Here is a 20,849-nt window from a genome sequence, read left to right on the forward strand (position 1 = left end):
TCTCCGAGAAAGGTTGTTTCCCCAGGTAGGAATTTTTCCCTGAAATTAGGGAGGGAATAAAACCCCTTAACTAAGTGCCAGGTGGGTAGTTAATCATTTTAACTAAGAACAATCACTCTTAAGCTACATAATCTTTACTCCCTGGAATAAGAAATGCCCTAACCTTTGGAATAGAAATTGACAGGATTAAAATCAACTGGTATAAATACAGATGTAACAAGACAACAAGATACAGAACCTAGACACAGAACCTAGACACAGAACCTAGAACAGAACCTAGAAACAGAACCTAGCAAGAGAACCTGGCTGAAGAACCTAGAGACAGAACCTAGAGACAGAACCTAGAGAGAGAACCTGGGGAGAGAACAGGGCAAAAGATCCTGGACAGAACCTGGCTACAGAACTTGGCTGGAGAACCTAGACAGAACATGGCAGGAGAACCTGGATAGAACCTGGCTGGAGAACCTGGCTACAGAACCTGGCGACTGAACCTGGCAAGAGAACCTAGACAGAACTTGGCTGGAGATCCTGGAGGGAGAACCTCGCTATGCTGATCAACTGAACGCTGCCCCCTTGTCATTCCTTCTTCGCCGACTCCGTCCACATCTTTGGGGATCCCTGGACCTGCTGGGGTTGGACCCCAGCAGGTTGTAATATTCATATCTGACAAAATAGACTTCAAAATGAAGGCCATTTCAAGAGACAACAAAGGTCATCACATAACACTAAAGGGATGGATGCAACAAGAGGATATAACCCTGGTAAACATATATGTACCCAATATAGGAGCACCTAAATATAGAAAAAAACTTCTAGAGGACTTCAAGGGAGAGATTGCCAACAATACAGTCTTAGCAGGGGACTTTAACATCCTGCTGACTTCATTGGATAGATCTTCCAGACAAAAAATTAACAAGGCAACAGTGACCCTAAAGGACACACTGGATCATATGGATTTTACTGACATTTATAGAATATTTTACCACAAAGCTGCAGAATATACAGTCTTCTCAAGTGCTCATGGGTCATTCACAAAGACAGACCACATGTTAGGACACAAAACAAGTCTCTATAAGTTGAAGAAGATTGAAATCATATCTACTATCTTCTCAGATCACAGTGGAACGAAATCAGAAATGAACTACAGTAAAAACACCAAAAAAACATTCAAACACATGGAGGCTAAATAGCATGTTATTAAACAATAAATGGGTTACTAATGAGATCAATAAAGAAATCAAAAACTTCCTGGAAACAAATGAAAATGAACACACAACAACCCCAAATCTCTGGGACACAGCAAAAGCAGTCCTGAGAGGGAAGTTCATAGCACTACATGCCTACCTAAAAAAAAAAAACACAAGAAAAATTAATAATAAACTATTTAACCCTACAACGTAAAGAACTATAAAGAGAACAACAACAAAAGCCCAGAGTAAGTAGAAGGAAGGAAATAATAAACATCAGAGCAGAAATAAATGACATAGAGACTAAAAAAAAATACAAAAAATCAGTGAAACCAAGAGCTAGTTCTTTGAAAGGAATAAATAAGATTGATGAACAGTTAAAACAAAGAGAGAAGACCCAACAAAGTAACATCAAAAACGAAACCAGAGAGGTAACCACCGACACCACGGAAATACAAAGGATTGTAAGAAAATACTATGAACAACTATATGCCAACAAGCTGGACAATGTTAAGAAATGGACAAATACCTAAAAAAAAAATACAATCTCCCAAAACTACATCAGGAAGAATCAAAAAACCTGAACAGGCCAATAACAACTGATGAAATAGAAGCAGTAATTAAAAAACTCCCAGCAAACAAAAGCCCGGGTCCAGATGGCTTCACAGGGGAGTTTTACCAAACATTCAAAGAAGCACTAACATCTATATTCCTTAAACTACTCCAAAAATGCAAGAGGAAGGAATACTTCTAAGTTCTTTTTATGAGGCCAGCATTATCCTAATTCCAAAACAAGATAAAGACACTACAAAGAAAGAGAATTACAGGCCAATTTATATATATAAAACCCTAATATGCAAATAGACCTAATGGTGGAACAACCGGTTGCTATGATGTGCCATGACCACTAGGGGGGCGCATGAGGAACATGGTGGGCGATGGCAGCAGAGCGTGGAACATGGCGGGCGTTGGCTGCGGTGGGATGGTGGAGCAGGTGAGTGGGGGCGCCAGACCAAGGCGGGGTGCCGGCTGCTGGCATTAGGGCGAGCCTCTGGTGGTTACTGAAAATTCTTTGTTCTTGTGCGCTGCGGTCTCACCTGGAGCTTGCACCTGCTGCCAGTGCCGAAGCCGCTGCTCGCACCTGCTGCTGGCGCAAGAGCCACTGCTCGCATCCACTGCCGGCGCTGGCCCATTTGCACCTGCTGCCGGCCCTGATGGCCCCTGAGGGCTTCTCCACCTCTCCCTGCTCCTGAGGGGCGATCGGGGCAGCAGCCGCTGCTCATACCCGCTGACGGCGCCAGCCCCGCTTGTACCCGCCAGCCCCAATCGCTCTGCGCTGTCAGGAGGTACGAGCAGGGCCGGCGCCATCAGTGTGTGGGAGCAGCGGCAGTGGGAGCAGGGCTGCTGGCGGACAGGGAACCAGATGCTGCAGTGGGAGGGGCCAGGCGGGGGCGCGGAGGATGGTCCGAGACCCGCCCCTGTGCCCACCGCAGCCTCGTGGCCCACAGTTCCTTTTAAGGTGCACGAATTTGTGCACTGGGCCCTTAGTATCCTATTAGCAAATCACACCCAGCAATCTATCTATAATAATAAAAGTGTAATATGCTAATTAGACCAGATATCCTTTTGGACAACCTTCTGGACAAAGCTGGGGCTGCAAAGGAAGCCCGGGTTCTGGGTGCCAGAGGGAAGCCGGTGCCGGCAGCCAGAGGAAGAAAGGCCTACTCTTGCACGAATTTTGTGCATCAGGCCTCTAGTATATTTAAAATATCATACACCATAACCAAGTGGGATTCATTCTAAGGATGCAAAGCTGATACAATATTTGCAAATCAATGAACATGATACATCACATAAACAAATTGAAAGACAAAAATCACATGATCTTATCAATAGGTGCAGAAAAAGCATTCAACAAAATCCAACACCCAGTTTTTATAAAAACTCAGCAAAGTGGGTATAGATGGAGCATATCTCAACATGATAAAGGCCATATATGACAAACCTACATCGAACATCATACTAAAACCATTTCCCCTAAGAACAGGAACAAGACAGGGATGTCCCCTTTCACCACTGTTACTCAAAATGGATAAAAGACTTAAATGTAAGTTGGGAAACCATAAATGTAGGAGGTAATCAACCAAAGACCTTGTATGCATATATGCATAACTCATGGACATGGACAATTAGGTGGTGAAAGCCTGGGGTGGGAGCAGGCTGGAGGGTGTTAATAGGGGGAAAAAGGGGAACACGTGTAATACTTTCAATAACAAAGATTAAAAAGAAATAAAGTAAGCATCAATCAACAGAAATAAATATTCCCATATACAGAGCAAAAAGCTTTTGGCTCTTAGGAAGACATGATATAAAGTTAAAGAAAAAAAAGCCGTAGAAGAGGTAAACAATTGTTAAAATAGCACTGAATGCCACGCCATCCTCCTAACTGTAAGGAGAAGTACTCACATGCACGTGTTGTTGACAGCATCATCGGGGCAGTGGCCCGAGCAGTAGCACTTCAGAAAAGGCAGGGTGTCTTCTGGGGCTAAGGTGACTCCACTTTCTGACTTCTTCTGGTCAGAGTCTGATTTCATCCCAGTGCCATGGAGCATACTGTCTAGATTCTGCCCTGTAATCATACATGAAATTTAAACCATTTCTGAAAAGCTAATTCCTTGATTTTAGTTTTCAATGAGGAAACGTTTCTAAGCTTTTTTATCATAGTAATTGTAGCTAATGTGTCTTTAATTAAAATTGAATTTCATAAACACAAGTCAGAGTCATTTATTACTAACCTACTTATTATGCACAGAATTACTATTCCAGAGACTGGGATGTACAGAGATGATATGCCACAATGTTTGCGCTAGTGAAGGACAAACAAGAGTGGTACAGGTAGAATATGGTCATAAGTTTTAAGAAAGGAACATGGAAGCAACTTCAGGAAAGGCTGAGATTGTTTCCGATAAATAAATTGTGACATTTTTCCCCTTAAACTCTTTGATGCCAAACCTGTGAGTAGTTAAAAAAAAATAAGCCTTTCATTTGTGCCTTTATGTGGAAGTGGAATTACTAAGCATCTTGCTTTGACTTTAATTGCTTAAGTAAGGGAACTGTGAGAGCACGGGGACCAATCATAGTATATAGTGCCTTTTATCTTCAAGGTCACTGGTTCAAATTTGACTCTGCTGCCAGAAACTGCAGGTCATTCTCCCATTAGAGTCTAGTAGCTTCAAATGACAGATACCGTCATATCTGGTACTGAATCTTTCAGGCTGAAAGCAGACCAGAACTAAAACAATGTTTCAGTAATTCCTTCCTCCCCACGAATCAGCTGAAATCCACTAAGGTTGATCTCAAGGGAATAAAATGTAGAGCCAAACAGGTAGGAAATATTAAGATACTTGGGTATGCATTTAATTATAAATGTTAAAGTGGTTCAAGGCTTAATAATTAGACCTGACTTTAAATTTTACCATACTGGTGAAATGAACTATTGAAAAAGAAAAAACACATATATATATTCACACTGATAACAGGAAAAGAATGTGCTATTAAGTACATTATGGTGATTCCATACCTTGAGTTTTAATAATCTTCACTTACTCCTCTAAATTACTACAAAACTTAAACACTTCATTTTTGTTAAGAACATCAAATATAAAATTAAGCCAGGGGGCAAAGTAGGGAGAAAGGGAAGAAATCCTCAAAGCTGGAAATAAGGAGACCCAGATTCTGGTCTACAATGGTTCTACCACAATTCAGCCATGGGTGCTCATGGATAAGCCACGTCACTGCTCCAGGCTTCGTTTCTTTAATAGTCCTTAGGACTAGAGGACATATGAGGTCTCTTAACTAGCTTTAAAATCCTATTACAGTAACAGAAGGAAGCATCAATTGAACTACAGAGAACAAATGGCAAATAATATATCATGCTATTAATTTTTCAAAAATCTAATGACAGAAAAAGTAGTATAGTGTGGCAGAAATAGTGCTGAAATAGTAAAATGTCAAAGGTCCAAGTCCCAATTATGTTCATAGATAAGTTACTCTCTGAGCCTCAGTTCTTTATCTATAAAAAATGGTAACAATACCTGCGCATTCAAATCAGGAGGTTATATACAGATCAAATGAATATATCATAAAGTAATTAAATATAATGTGGAAATGAAAATATTACTAATAATAAAGATTATACTAAAATATCACTGACACTTGAAAATTCAGTTATATGATCATTAACACACATAACTTCCTAGAAAACTATCTGAATTTAAGAGATAAATACCAACTACAATAATTTGCATCTGGGATTTGTATCATCTCAAATATTTATTTAACAAAGCACTAATTAGAGGCATACTATGTTTAGGCAAGGCACTGAGTTCTGAAAACTGATGTGATCCTTAGAAGGAGACGGGGGGAAGGCACATAAACACAATATGAAAAGTGATAGAATACAAAGGTGTTATATAAACAAAGAAGGGAGCAAATAACACAGACTTGTACGAAGGTGTCAAAAGCAATGAAATCTTAGTTATATCTCTTCTTAAAAAATATACTTTTATTGATTTTAGAGAGAAAGGGAGTGAGAGAAAGATAGAAACATCAATGATAAGAGAGAATCACTGATTGGCTGCCTCCTGCATGCTCCCTACTGGGGATTGAGCCCACAACCTGGGCATGTGCCCTGACTGGGAATCGAACTGTGACCTCCTGGGTCATAGGTCAATGCTCAAACACTGAGCCATACCTTAAAATTGTAAGACTACACTAAGTAGTGTTATGGATGCAAAGAAAAATACCTAGCAGCAGCCTCTCTGCACTCTCTCCTTAGGTAACAGCACCCATTCCCAAATCTTTTTGTTGATGGTTCCTTGATTTATCCCTCCAGCCTTGGCTTGCTTAAGTATCTCAAAATTAAAATGGCACTCTTGCCTTTTCTCCTTTGAGATGAAAATCTCCACATTGATCTCTGATCCTGTCACTCACCTGCTTAAAACCAATTAATGGCTTCACATGCACTCAAGATAAATCTACCTTCTGTCACCAGCCTACTGAGGCCTACCAGGGTTTGGACCCTGTGTACCTTTCCAACATCAATTCACAGCACTTCCCCTCCATCACACTCAGGCACACTGGCCTTCTGTCAGTTCCTATCCACAAATCCTCTGTTTACAAAGTATAAAATTAAGAGGCCTGTGGTGGGCTGGGGGTATAGATTATATTTCAAAACAAACACATGTAAAAAATATTTAATAGCTTACATGCTTAGAAACACACACATATGTAAATAGAGACAAATAGCTGAAAGATACAAGTGACTATATAGAGGAACATCATATCATGCTCTTTTGTCCTTCATAGAAACTTTCAGCATTATTGATTTTACTAGATTTTCATTCCTGGCTAAATAAATTTTCCTATCTTCCCAGCAATCTATTGGATTCTTTTGGGTTTTTGTTGTTGTTGTTGTTGTTGCTTTTTTTTTCTGTACATCAGATTATTTATTCACTTGATTCTTAGATTCACTTGTTGATAGATGCATGTTTGTTGTTCATAATTTGTATCTTTACCTTTTTCTTCTTCTTCCTCTTCTTAAAGGATACCTTTCAGTATTTCGTATAATACTGGTTTAGTGGTGATGAACTCCTTTAGCTTTTCCTTATCTGTGAAGCTCTTTATCTGACCTTCAATTCTGAATGACAGCTTTGCTGGATAAAGTAATCTTGGTTGTAGGTTCTTAGTATTCAGCACTTTGAATATTTCTTGCCATTCCCTTCTGGCCTGCAAAGTTTCTGTTGAGAAATCAGCTGACAGTCGTATGGGTATTCCCTTGTAGGTAATTGAGTCTCTTTCTCTTGCTGCTTTTAAGATTCTCTCTTTGTCTTTTGCTCTTGGCATTTTAATTATGATGAGTCTTGGTGTGGTCCTCTTTGGATTCCTTTTGTTTGGGGTTCTCTGCGCTTCTTGGACCTGTAAGTCCATTTCTTTCACCAGGTGGGGGAAGTTTTCTGCCATTATTTCTTCAAATAGGTTTTCAATATCTTGCTGTCTCTCATCTTCTGGCACTCCTATAATTCTGATATTAGTCCGCTTGAAGCTGTCCCAGAGGCTCCTTACACTATCTTCACACTTTCGGATTCTTTTTTCATTTTGCTTTTCCAGTTGGGTGTTTTTTGCTTCTTCGAATTTCAAATCTTTGGTTTGATTCTTGTGCTCCTCTGGTCTGCTATTGGGTATAATATTCTTTATTTCAGTCCGTGTATGCTTACTTTCTAATTTCTTTATCGTAGCATCGAGGGTCTCATTAGTTTTCGTGAGGCTCTGCTCAAGTTTATTGCAAGCCCTCAAAATTGCGATTTTTAGCTCCATATCCTCCATTTCTGTCATGTTTTTTTGTCTCCGCATCTTTTATGCTTTCTTGGTGCACCCCCTTGTGGTCTTTGTGCGCAGTCTTGTTCTAGTTAAGCCTTAATTGTTGTAGTTAATACTAGAGGGATTTGACCACCAGGCCGACTGGCTGTGGGAATCAGCTGTGTGGAAAACTCTATTGGATTCTTTTGTATAAAGAATAGAAACTCCCTCTCTCATATCCTTAAGATAAAACATCTACAACAGGAATCAGAAGGCAAAAGACAGGCGAGTTGCAGAGACCAGTGGGATGTCAGTGCATTGCATGATGGAGGCAGTCAACAACAGCAGTTTTCTGTAACCTATGTGCTATGGAGCAGTGACTATTGAAGGTTTTTTCCAAGCTTTCCTCCTGAGTGGAAGCTTATATAGTACTTGTCATATTTCTTCTTCATCACTGAATACTGGGTGTGTTGGACATCGGTAATTTCTCTTTTAGCCATACATTACGGGACCACGAAGAGTCACACCTGGACCTGATGGGGAAGGCTACATAGAATCCAAACACCCTGGGCTAGTAGCTGAGTACTAAGTGAATGAAACTCTGGGTTATAAATTCCTTTGTGGAGGATCTGAATATTTCATATCAACACTAGCACTTTTAATATATGCATGTGAGAAAGGGGATGCATGATGTTAGACAGACAAACAGGCTGCCCTACAAAAGCTACTGTTAATTGTTCTACTCCCCTTTACTTTGCTGACAATGTATGCCGGCACCCACTCCCACCCCCTTTTTGTGTTTAAGTATCTGCCCCTCCTTCATGTGACTCAGGGAAGCACAGCTCTACTCTCATTAGAGTTAACTGTTTGTCTAATCTAACAATTGTAGTCCTATTCCCCATGCTGTTTACACAAGAGCATATAATAAATTCTGCCTAATAAAATTACAAGGAAGTTGGCTAGGTAGAGGCTGGGGAGAGGTGTCTGGGGAAAGATTTCTTAACCAAGTACAAAAAGACATCCACCCTCTTCCTCCACTGAATGCTGTCAACTGAGGTTTCTACATCTGCATATGATGCTTGGTCCCAGCAGCCACAGTGGCCATGAAGTGAGTTAGCCTATGGCTAAATTGCTAAGTGCAGAATAGCACAGTTTAAACAGAGAAAGGCTTTGATGAGCAAGCAATGAACTAATTGGATTACCCCTATGTTCACCCCATATGTGATATTAACATTTTTCTTATTGTTTAGCTATTTCACTTAATTTGGATTTTTGTTACTTAATAGCTGAAAACATCTTAAATGTTTTCAGATAAAAAAGATAAAATCTGTTTCAGATTCTTTTAGTTGCCCAATGGATATTTATTCCCTCACCCCTTCCTCGTCTTCCTAGTCAACAGAACTCTGATTTTGTCGGGGTGGGGGTGTCCAACCCTAGTTAATGGATTTAGCTATTAACCTAAGCCAATTGTGGCAATCCTGTTTCCCAGTTTTCCAGTAGCCCTAGCAGCTGCCTCAATTTAGCCAATAAAACAAGATAAAGTCTGCTGGCAGCGGGTTAATTTCTAGGGACACTTTTGCTTTCTTGATATAAAGTCCAGAGGGGGCCAGGGCTGACCCTTTCCCCATTTTTCCTTCCTCAATGCAAATAGCAGCAGCCATTCTGTAACCCTAAGGGAAATGCCAAGAAAGTCACAAAAATGCCAACCTTGACACTACTCAACTACTAAAAGAACACCAGAAAACATTTACCATCTCTCTCCTAAAAAAACTCATCTCTCTTTGTTTAAGTCTGTTTATTGGTTAATTTTAACTTAAAGCTAAAATATGACCAAGTAAAAACCAAGGACTATCGGACGTTAAAATGAGATGTCTCATTCTTCTAACTTGAGCAGCTTTATCTCAATGTAAAAGCGCTTTAATCTGTATCATAACTTTTGATGCTCAAAATACTCCTGTTTATATCTAGGATAAGTTATTATTTCTATTTTCTAACAAGGAAACCAAGGTACAGGAAAATTCACTTTCCCAAGACACAATTCAAGATAAAGATGGAGCCAACGTCAAAGTCATCTCCATTAATACCACTCTGCAATCCTTCTTAGTAATCTCTAAAAAATAACATTTTTTTCCTACATTCATTTTCCCCCGCTACTCTAATTTTAGTTCTTTCTTCTCTTTAAGAACAAATGTTGTTATCTTAAAGCAACTATAAATTAGGGGCAAAGAGGGAAATGGGGGGCATTTGTAATATTGTCAACAATAAAAAAATAAAATTAAAAAATAAAGCAACTACAAACTATTCTTTTATGAAAAGAAATGTAACAAATTTTGCTCTTTATCAGAGAAATAGAATTCATACTAAGATTGTTCACTTATGCCTTATAACTAATTATCAATTTACTTCATCTAAAAATTTTCATTATAGAACAAGCTAAGTCAGGGTGGGGAATGAGAATCTTATACCATATTCCCTCTGTGTGATCTGTATAGATTAAGCATTTTTAAAATACCAAATAAAGATTACCTGGAAGCAAGGTAGCAATGTAAGTGTTATTAATATAATTCATCTTCAAAACTATGACAGCTTTGGTTGATGCTGAACAACAAGGCAGGTAACAACAGATGCTAAAATAAAGTTGTTTTATTAAATAACATGGCATTTCATTTAAAAAGTTGCATTTGCACTCTAGCTGGTTTGGCTCAGTGGATAGAGCATCGGCCTGTGGACTGAAAGGTCCTGGGTTCGATTCCAGTCAAGGGCACATGCCTGGGTTGCAAGCTCAATCCCCAGTGTGGGGCGTGCAGGAGGCAACCAATCAATGATTCTCTCTTATCATTGATGTTTCTCTCTCCCTCCTCTCCCTTCCTCTCTGAAATCAATAAAAATTATTAAAAATAAATAAATAATAACAAGAGGCTCTTGCAAGAGGGCTCCGTATTCCAAGCATGGTAATAATGAGGGTATTATACCTAAGACAAAAGACAAAAAAACTACAGGATTATTATGCTCATGCTTTAAAGTAAAAATGTCAAAAGATTTATGCTGTTAATATTTTTTTCTTGTTAGATCTTAATCCATATCACTGTGAACAAAACATGAAAGAGCAATCTGTGGTCATAAGTATAAAATAATAAAGATGACCAATAAGTTCTATCTAAATTCCTTTTGCAAAATAATACTTTATTTTCAGTTTAAGTTATTGTTCTAATTAAACCATACAGGAAAAAGTTCATATGCAAATACAGCCCATTTGATCCTATGAGTTATCACAGTAACTTCCCGTTTGAGAGTGCCAAGCTCTGAACACACCAGAGTAAAGTTACAATACTGATCACAAATAAAACAGTAGTTTATGAAGAACTATTAGTATTCAGCACACATACATAAGTGCCATTTATATTTCTGGAGCCTTTTAATAACAATAATTTTTTTAATTATTTAATTTATTCCTTATTGTATTGTATTTTATTTTTAAAAAAATATATTTTATTGATTTTTTACAGAGAGGAAGGGAGAGGGATAGAGAGTTAGAAACATCCATGAGAGAGAAACATGGATCAGCTGCCTCCTGCACACCCCCTACTGGTGATGTGCCCGCAACCAAGGTACATGCCCTTGACCGGAATCGAACCTGGGACTCTTCAATCCACAGGCCGACGCTCTAGCCACTGAGCCAAACTGGTCAGGGCTCCTTATTGTATTTGAAAGGAGACAGGGATTTTGAACTAAGTCTTTTTTAAAAAAATGTTTTTATTGCTTTTTTAGAGAGAGAGGAAGGGAGAGGGATACAGAGATAGAAATATCGATGAGAAATATCAATTGGCTGCTTCCTGCATGCCCCCCACTGGGGATGGAGACCAAAACGCAGGCATGTGCTCTGACCGGGAATTTTCTGGTTCATGGGTCCAAGCTCAACCACTGAGCCACATCAGCTGGGCTAAACTAAGTCTTAAGTACCTATTACCCTGAACCTCATGCACTAGGTTAGTTACTTTATTTTATACTTTATCTCATTTAATCTTCACAAGACTTGACGTTACGTATCACAATGCCTACGTTATGAATAAGAGAACAGTTCAGAAAGGCTGAGATTTTACACATACTGAAAATGTTTCTATCATAGTCAAGTTCAAAAGTTATTTGAGCAACGTGTTCTTTGCCTCTTTACTTAAATTTTATGCTGCTATACTGGACCTATCTGTTCAAAAAAGAATCAGGAGCCGGAACAGTTGCAGGAATAAATGCTTTTTTATATACACAAAGGAATTATGTAAAAAGATAGTAAGATCGCTTAAATGAACAATGGTTTACCTTGAACATGAGAAACGACGGACAGATAGGCTCCCAATAATGTGACATAAACATATAGCTGAGTCATTGTTCAATTTTAACGTTTCTTTCCTGTACACTGTCACCTTAATAACTGGTTTTATGTCACTAATTTAAACAACTTTTATTCACTGAGATTTTCTTGTAAAAGGTTTCAATGGCTTTACAATGACTCCAATTTCCACTGCTTTCTTCTGACTCCTGGAAGATAAAAATATGAAAAAGGTAATAAATATGACTGAATTCTAAAAAGTTTTTAAAAACAAAGAGAGAAAACAAATGCCTAAATGTAACTTTATTTTTTTAAATATGTTTTTATTGATTTCAGAGAGGAAGGGAGAGGGAGGAAGAGATAGAAACATCAAGGATGAGAGAAAATTATTGATTGGCTGCCTCCTGCATGCCCCCCACTGGGGATCGAGCCCACAACCCAGGCATGCGCCCTGACCAGGAATGGAACTGTGACCTCCTGGTTCATAGGTTTACGCTCAACCGCTGAGCCACGCAGCCAGGCCCAAACATAACTTTAAATAATGAAATATATTTTTAAAGACTGAAGCTACCTTAGCTTTTTAAAAAGGGTATTGTAATGTAAAAGCTTAGATAATTTAGTAATGGGTAATCACCGCTCTGACCTTAGATTACAATATGTAAACAAATAAACACACTAAATAATCTCAATAGTCTTTTCTGGATACTCTAAAGTAATTAAGTTATTTAGGAATAAACAGGAAATGTTGAATTTAAAATACTCTTCATTAATAATCTTTCAAATCCTAGTAGATGTGATAAAAATGTCTTGAACCTTTCTAATAAATAATGTATTCTATAGATAGAAGCGAAAGCCCACCTAGAAAATCACACATTTAAATATGCCGTGTGCTCTATCATGAAAGTAAAACCAATAGAAATGTACCTTAAATAAAATTATTTTCCTAAAATATGGCAAATATGACTTTGCTAGAATAAAATTGAGTTTTTAATATGGATGATGTGAAACAAAACCTCTCCAATTAAGGTTCAGCAACTGTAAAATATTTAAACAGGTAACAGAAAAAAAGGCTAGTCTGTATAAAGATGAACCTAATTCTGTTTTGCTCCCATCCTATTGGTTCAGGCAATTTGATTTTATTGACTTCAGCCTGAATTATAGAATGAATAAGACTTTATTGATGACACAATTAACCCTGGTATCATTTCTACTATAAATAACTTGAGCTTTCTACTTTACCCACCTGATAATTTTCCACTTTTACCAGCTCTCCAAAGGCACTTCCAGTACTGAGGAAATAAGGTTTACAATGAGATGTCACTTATATTGCACATTTTATATGCAGCTTAGTTCTAAAACCTCTGCAATTTCTCATTTCTCTACTAGGAAATTAATTTGCTTCCCATCTATATAGTGCTGAGAGAGTAAGATGCAAAGTCTGAAATAATTACAGAATAACACCTGCAATGTGACAACAGCATTTCTCAGGAAAATCTGACATTATAAGACTTGTTCCAGGTTCCAAATTCAAAACAAGTTTCCAATGTGTTTCCAACTCTGTTGTCTCTCTATTTCTATGTGCCTATAACTATCTCTGCTAGGATTATACTCCACCTGTCTAAATCAAACTCCTAACTTTCCTTCTCACTCCCCTAGGCCTGCTCCTCCTCCTCCTCCACTTGCTAGCACAGAGCAGGGTGGAGCTCTCTGTCCAGTCACCCAAGCCAAAACCCTTGGATGCTTTCTGCCTCCCTCACCAGCTCTAGCTCTCACACCCTCATGACACTGTTCCTTATTTATTCATGCACTCACTCACTCACCAACAGCATTTTTTGAGTACATATTACCGATAAGTATAAGGTGGTAGAAAAACAAATATGAGCCTGACAGTTTATGTTCCAAGAAGCTCAGTCTTAGGTAGAAAATGGATTGCTATGATTAATTCCATCTTTCAGTGTCAGTTTCTTCATCAATTTATTGAAACTTAACACGGTGGTCTTAATCTCATCAAAGGTACAACCAAGACATCTTGCAGGGTGCTCCACAAGATTCTAAGCACCTTCCAGAGCAAAGGGATTATGTGTGGTTCCTCCCACATAACCATCTGTGACTCTGCTACTCTGGGCACCTCAAAGCCTGGATCTGCCTTAAAGAAGTAACCTAACCTCTCTGGTTAGTTTCCTCATCTGTAAAACTGGAATTATATTATTAACTCCCAATTATTTTGAGAACTAAATGAGAATAGCTAACACATAGTCACCGGTAACTCTGTATCAGCACCATTATAAATGCTTTGAATACATTAATATTAATTTATCAATTCATCCCAACTACCTTATAAGATAGGTACATTACATATGAGGAAATCGAGGCAAGTAAAGTATAAGAAATTTATCAAAGACCACACAGCTGGTAAGTGGCAGGACTATAAATCTAATCAAGAAGATCTGATCCCAGAGTCCAGGTGTTAACTGCTACCCTATACTGACTGCCTGCTGGATATTTTATGTACATAATGTAATGTAAACTATACATTATAAAGTATTTTGGAGGGTGGTACAGAGTAGGTGCTCAATATAAGTTTCCTCCTCACATACATGTTTATAACACACTTGCCAACAGGGCACAGGCAGTAACAGGTGCTATTCAGGACAATCCCGTCTACAAGACATTTTTATAGACAAAACACCTATAATAACTTATATGGAGAACAGCTATCAGCCAAGGACAGGCTAAAGATAAAATGGCTTCAAATACCTCATCTGTAACCTAACAATGGAAATCCCTATCTTTAAAATGTTGCGGTTATAAGCTCTCTCCACATCAGCACCTGAGACAACTGCTGAGACATTAAGGCAATCTTTTTATTTTATTTTATTTTTTAATACAGTTCATTTATTTATTTATTTTTATTTTAAAAAAATATTTTATTCATTTTTTACAGAGAGGAAGGGAGAGGAATAGAAAGTTAGAAACATCAATCAGCTGCCTCCTGCACACCTCCTAGTGGGGATGTGCCCAAAACCAAGGTACATGCCCTTGACCAGAAAAGAACACGGGACCCTTCAGTCCGCAGGCCGACACTCTATCCACTGAGCCAAACCGGCGAGGGCACAGTTCGTTTATTTAAATGACTCAAATTACCAAGATGAATATTTTACAGCCCCGTTGTTTCAGGCATATTAATATCATCAGTGTAACTACATCATAATTCAATAATTTATCAAAAATGTCCAGAAAACAGTTGATCCAGTCTTTACAAACGTTTAGTTGGTCCGACGATTGTGGGTTATTGTTAAGCTGATTAACATTAAGACAATTTTATCGCCTGCTGCCTGAAGCACAGTGCTATATAATCAGAGAGCAAGCAGGATCTCCCTTCGTACCACCTGGTCACGCCTCTTCAAAACTTTAGAGAAGAATGACAGGGATGCAAAGGATAGAGAAATTACTACACCCGAGAGACAACTGAACGAACTGGTCAGAATATCAAAGTTATCAAGGACATGGCAGGCACGATGGAAACGAGACTAGACTAATTAAATGATTCATCAGAGTCCTTCCAACTCTGAAATCCTGCATGAACAGTAGTCTTGCTATTGAATATTAATTTACTTACTAATTATTTATTAAAGTGCCTATTATGTGCATGATTCTGTGTTAGCCACCAAGAATATAGTGATGAAAGCAAAACAGACCCAGCCTTACAGAATTCATAGTCATTAAACAAGACAATACAAATGATACCATTTCTGGTGCTAGGTTCTGGAGAGACAAGAGGCACTGATGGAGTATGCAAGGGAAGTGACACTTAAGTTGAGATCTGAAGAATAAGAGATAGCCAGGTTAAAAGAAAGGGGGTGAGGGAAGAAGGGCTTAGGCATAAGGAACAGCCTGTGCAAAATCTTGAGGCAGGGAACAACAAAGAGCAATGTTTCTAAAATGTTCTGAATAAGGGGTAGTGTGGTGGGAGATGAGGGTGAAGAAACAAAAGCAAGAACCAGGTCAGGCAAGATCGTAGGAAGGAGTCGGAATTTAAATCTAAGTGGATGGGAAGACAATGATCTGGTTTCGTGTCCTAGACTGGAGAGGACAACAGCAGGAGTGAACACATCAGTAAGGACACTGGAGGAGTTTAGGAGAGGGATGATGGTAGTTAAGATTAAGGTGGTGGAGGTGCAGTGGCTGAATTCACAATATGCTTCACAAATAGACTCAATAGGACTTGGCAATGGATCAGATGTGGGGAAGTGGGGATCAAAGAAGATCTGGCATGAGCAATTAACTGAAGTGGGGACAAGTGGATTTTCAGAGAAGAGATCAGGGTTCCATTTTAAGACCGAAGGGAATTTCTACGAGGCATTTGGTTCTGAAGCTTAAAGGAAACATCTGGAACCAAAGAGATAAGTCTGTTATGACAACAGCATGGAGATATGTACAGCTGTGACTCTACGAGATGGCCTTCTAAGAATGAAAAGGAAAAGGGCCCAGGACACCAGCGTTCTATTCATATGAAATTCACCGATAAAATAAAGTCACGGTCCAGGATCCATCATGACAATGTTATTGGCGTTTATATTACGACTAGAGGCCCGGTGCACAAAAATTTGTGCACTCGGGGCGGGGGGGGTGGGAGGGGCCCAGCCCGGCCTGTGCCCTCTCGCAGTCTGGGACCCCTCGGGAGATAACGACCTGCTGGCTTAGGCCTGCTCCTGGGTGGCAGAGGGCAGGGCCAATTCCTAAGTGCAGCCCCTGGTCAGGCTCAGAGCAGGGCCGATTGGGGAGTTGGGGCGCCGCCCCATCATGCACAGAGCAGGGCGGATCGGGAGGTTGCAATGCCACCCTCAGTCACGCTCAGGGTAGGGCCAATTGGGGGGTTGGGGCACCACCCCGTCACACTCAAGGCAGGGTCGATGGGGAGGTTTCGGCGCCACCCCCTGTCACGCAGAGCAGGGCCCATCAGGGGGTTGGGGCTCCGTACCCTGTCACGCACAGAGCAGGGCTGATCAGGGGGTTGAGGAGCTCCCCACTGTCACTCACAGAGTAGGGCTGATAGGGGAGCTGGGGCACCTCCCCCTGTCACACACAGAGCAGGGCGGATCAGGGGGTTGGGGCGCTGCACCCTGTCACACTCAGGGCAGGGCCAATGGGGAGGTTATGGCTCTACCCTGTCACACACAGAGCAAGGCCCGTGGAGGGGGGTTGGGGCGCCACCCTCTATCACCCACAGAGTAGGGCCGATCAGGGGATTGGGGCGCCGCCACTGTCACACTCGGGGCAGGGCTGATGGAGAGGTTATGGCTCTACCCTGTCACACACAGAGCAGGGCGGATCAGGGGGTTGGTGCGCTGCACCCTGTCAAACACAGAGCTGCAGGGCAATCAGGGGATTGGGGAGCTCCCCCCTATCAGGCACAGAGCAGGGCAGATAGGGAGGTTGTGGCCCCGCCCCCGTCACACACAGAGCCACAGGGCGATCAGGGGTTTTGGGCGCTGCCCCCTGTCACGCTGATCCCGGTGCCGGGAGCCTCACTGCTCCGCTGATCCCAGTGCTGGGAGGCATATTACCCTTTTACTATATAGAATAGAGGCCTGGTGCACGGGTGGGAGCTGGCTGGTTTGCCCTGAAGGGTGTCCTGGATCAGGGTGGGGGTCCCCACTGGGGTGCCTGGCCAGTCTGGGTGAGGGGCTGAGGGCTGTTTTCCGGAAGCGAGTGACTGAAGCTTCCAACTGCTTGTTTTCTTTCTTTTTTTTTTTTTTAATTCTGGGCCAGCTTTAGCTCTGAGGCCTCGCCGCTGAAAACATCGATACAATGTTGCTAAAGCCTGGCTGACTGAAAGCCCGTTTCTGGGCTTTTGTTTAGCTTCTTATTTGCAACATAGTAGATAGTTGCTTAGAGTTGCAACTGAGAGGCCGGAAAGTGAGGCGGGGAATGTTGGAGTTAGCAGTCACTGAAGCAAGCGAGCCTCATGTTCACTTCCAGCTGCCTGGCTGCCGGCCGCCATCTTGGCTGACAGTTAATTTGCATATACTCACTGATTAGCCAATGAAAAGGGTAGCGGTCGTACACCAATTACCATGTTTCTCTTTTATTAGTGTAGATATCTGGAATACAAACTACAGTTCACAATAGGAATTTTTTTCACAGTTAAAAAAAAACTACTGAAAGATCATCGTATGATCAAATATATGTCCAAAATGCTGATACTACCTTCAAAAGGTGAAGCCTGCTTCCCTCCCCTGAATTCCCACTTCTAAGAAGTCAAATGGAAACAACAGAATGTGACTTCTTGAAATACTCTGAGGGAAGCCAGCTTACATGTCACAAAGACACTCAAGTAGCCTCACAGAGAGGTTCCTGTGCCAACAGCCATGTGAGTTAGTCGCCTTGGTCATGGATGGATGCACCAGCCCAAGGGACGTTTTCAGGTGACTGTAGCTTAACAGACATCTTAACCACAACTGATTATCATCCTAAATTAGAACCATCCAAGCTAAGCCCCTGGTGGATTCTCGAACCTCAGAAAATGTTTTTTTTGTGTGTGTTGTTCTTTTTAAAATATATTTTTATTGATTTCAGAGAGGAAGGGAGAGGGAGAGCTAGATAGAAATATCAATGATGAGAGAGAATCATTGATTGGCTGCCTCCTGCATGCCCCACACTGGGGATTGAGCCTGCAACCTGGGCATGTGCCCTGACCAGGAATCGAACCAAGACCTCCTGGTTCGTAGGTCGACGCTCAACCACTGAGCCATGACGTCTGGGCAATGTTGGTTGTTTTAAGCTGCTAAGTTTTGGGATAATTCGTTGGGCAGCAATATATAGCTACTATAATACAGTCATTATGAGAAATTCGCTGAAATAATAAAGCCTAATTACTCTAAGTTATTGCACAGTCAACCAAAGACAGAAACCAAGAAACCATACTCAAGTCAAAATCCTATATAATAAAAGACTAATATGCTAAGTGTCTGGTCAACTGGTCGGCCATTCAACCAAAGCGTAATATGCTAATGATATGCTAAGGCCCCTCAACCACTCACTATAATGTGCACTGACAACCCGGGGCAGACAGTAAACCAGTCGCTATCGCATGCACTGACCATCAGGGGCAGACAGTAAACCAGTCACTATGACATGCACTGACCACCAGGGGGCAGATGCTCCAACTGGTAGGTTAGCTTGCTGCTGGGATCTGACCAATCTGGACTGAGAGAGACAGGCCAGACATGCCCTGGAGAGCCCCCGCAGTTCCTCCCCGGCTGGCCAACCTCCCGCATCCCTCCCCAGCCCCGATCATACTCCGGTGGGGTCCCTCGGCCTGACCTGCGCCCTCTCGCAATCTGGGACCCCTTGGAGAATGTCAGAGAGCCAGTTTCGACCCGATTCTGCAGGCCAGGCTGAGGGACCCCACTGGTGTACGAATTCGTGCACCAGGTCTCCAGTCCTATATAATAAAGAGCTAATATGCAAATGGTCATCATGCCCTCACACTGTAACAGCTCAGACACTCAACACTGGGGAGAGAGGAATGGAGACCAGCCAGGCACAAATGAGCTTGCAAGAGAGGAATGGGGACCAGCCAGGCTGCGGCCCGGGAGAGGGACAAGACACCTGCCCCATGGTCCTGGGTGGCAGTGGCTGCGCCTGCGGCCCAGGAGAGGAACAAGAAGCTGCCCGCCCTGCAGTCCCGGGCGCCTGCGGCTGCGGCCCAGGCAAAGCCACTCACTCATAGTCCCCTGCGGCTGCAGCCGGCCTGGGTGGAGCCAGCCCAGGTTCTGGGTGCCTGCGGCCGGCAGAGGGAGGGAAGCCTGGGTTTTGTGTGCCTGTGACTGGTCGGAGGAGGGAATCCTGAGTCCCGGGTGCAGGGCAAGGCAGAGGAGGTTAGGGGTGATCAGGCCAGCAGGGGAGCAATTAGGGGCGATCAGGCTGGTAGGTGAGCAGTTAGGGGCGATCAGGCAGGCAGTTAGGAGCAAGAGGTCCTAGATTGTGAGAGGCTGTCAGACATCCCCCGAGGGGTACCGGATTGGACTGGAGAGGGTGCAGGCTGGGCTGAGGGACCCCTCACCCCCCCCACCCCCAGGTGCACAAATTTCATGCACCGGGCCTCTCGTATAACAATAAAAGTATAAGACAGTCTTAAAGGACTGGATAATATAACTGACATATTTCTTTCAAAGGAGTAACCAAAAGTATGCTCTTTTGTTTTAAAATTATAAGGCTCATTAAGAAAAAATTTTGTTATTGAATTTATTGGGGTGACATCGGTTAATAAAATTATATAGATTTTAGGTATACAATTCTATCATACATCATCTGTATACTGTACTGTATATTCACTGTCTTAAGTCAAGTGTCCTTCCATCACTACTTATCACCTCATACCCTCTACCTCCTCACCTACTCCCTTTCCTTCTGGTAATCATCATACTGTTGTCTATAAGGGTTTTTAGGGCTTAATCCTGTCCCCTTTTTCACCCAGCCCATTCCCCTCTCCCCTTTAACAGCTGCCAGTCTGTTCTCTGGATTTATGAGTCTGTTTCTATTTTGTGAGTTTATTTCATTCATTAGATTCCACATATAAGTGAAGTCATATAGTATTTGTCTTTCTCTGGTTTATGTCATTTATAATAATACTAGGGGCCCGGTGCACAAAATTCGTGCACTGGGGGGGGGGGGGGTCCCTCAGTCTAGCCTGCCCCCTCTCACATACTGGGAGCCCTCAGGGGATGCCCTACTGACGGCTTAGGCCCGCTCTCTGCTCCCCTAGGGGAGTGGGCCTAGGCCGCAGTCTGGCCTCCCTTTACGGGAGGCGACCAGGCTGATCAGGAGAAGGCGCCAGCCCCATCACCCTGCTGCTGCAGCCACTGCCTGTCACGACAGCCACCAAGGTGTTTTCATCAACACGGACTCCAGTCCCTTCACCATGAAAAAATGACAACTTTCTTTAGGCATTTTCAAGATGTGTCTTTCATAGGATA

At 41.7% G+C, this 20,849-nt stretch overlaps 1 protein-coding gene across 6 annotated transcripts in view; it reads right to left on the bottom strand.

Annotated features, from left to right (window-relative positions):
- The window catches only part of BMPR1A (bone morphogenetic protein receptor type 1A), a 188,147-nt gene that overhangs the window by 34,232 nt on the left and 133,066 nt on the right, over positions 1 to 20,849 (bottom strand). For 5 of the 6 annotated variants that reach the window (XM_070433202.1, XM_070433207.1, XM_070433201.1 and 2 more), the window contains 3 exons: positions 13,112 to 13,157; positions 11,859 to 12,077; positions 3,654 to 3,816 (listed from right to left, as the gene is read on the bottom strand). In XM_070433202.1, the coding sequence (XP_070289303.1) occupies positions 3,654 to 3,816; positions 11,859 to 11,925 (230 nt within the window). In that variant the 5' untranslated portion in view covers positions 11,926 to 12,077; positions 13,112 to 13,157. The remainder of the gene's footprint in view (positions 1 to 3,653; positions 3,817 to 11,858; positions 12,078 to 13,111; positions 13,158 to 20,849) is intronic. The other variant, XM_070433206.1, reaches the window with a different exon arrangement.

The sequence above is a fragment of the Myotis yumanensis genome, unplaced genomic scaffold (genome assembly GCF_028538775.1).
Source record: "Myotis yumanensis isolate MYYU_CA2020_CCGP unplaced genomic scaffold, mMyoYum1.0.hap1 SCAF_13, whole genome shotgun sequence".
NCBI lineage: Eukaryota > Metazoa > Chordata > Mammalia > Chiroptera > Vespertilionidae > Myotis > Myotis yumanensis.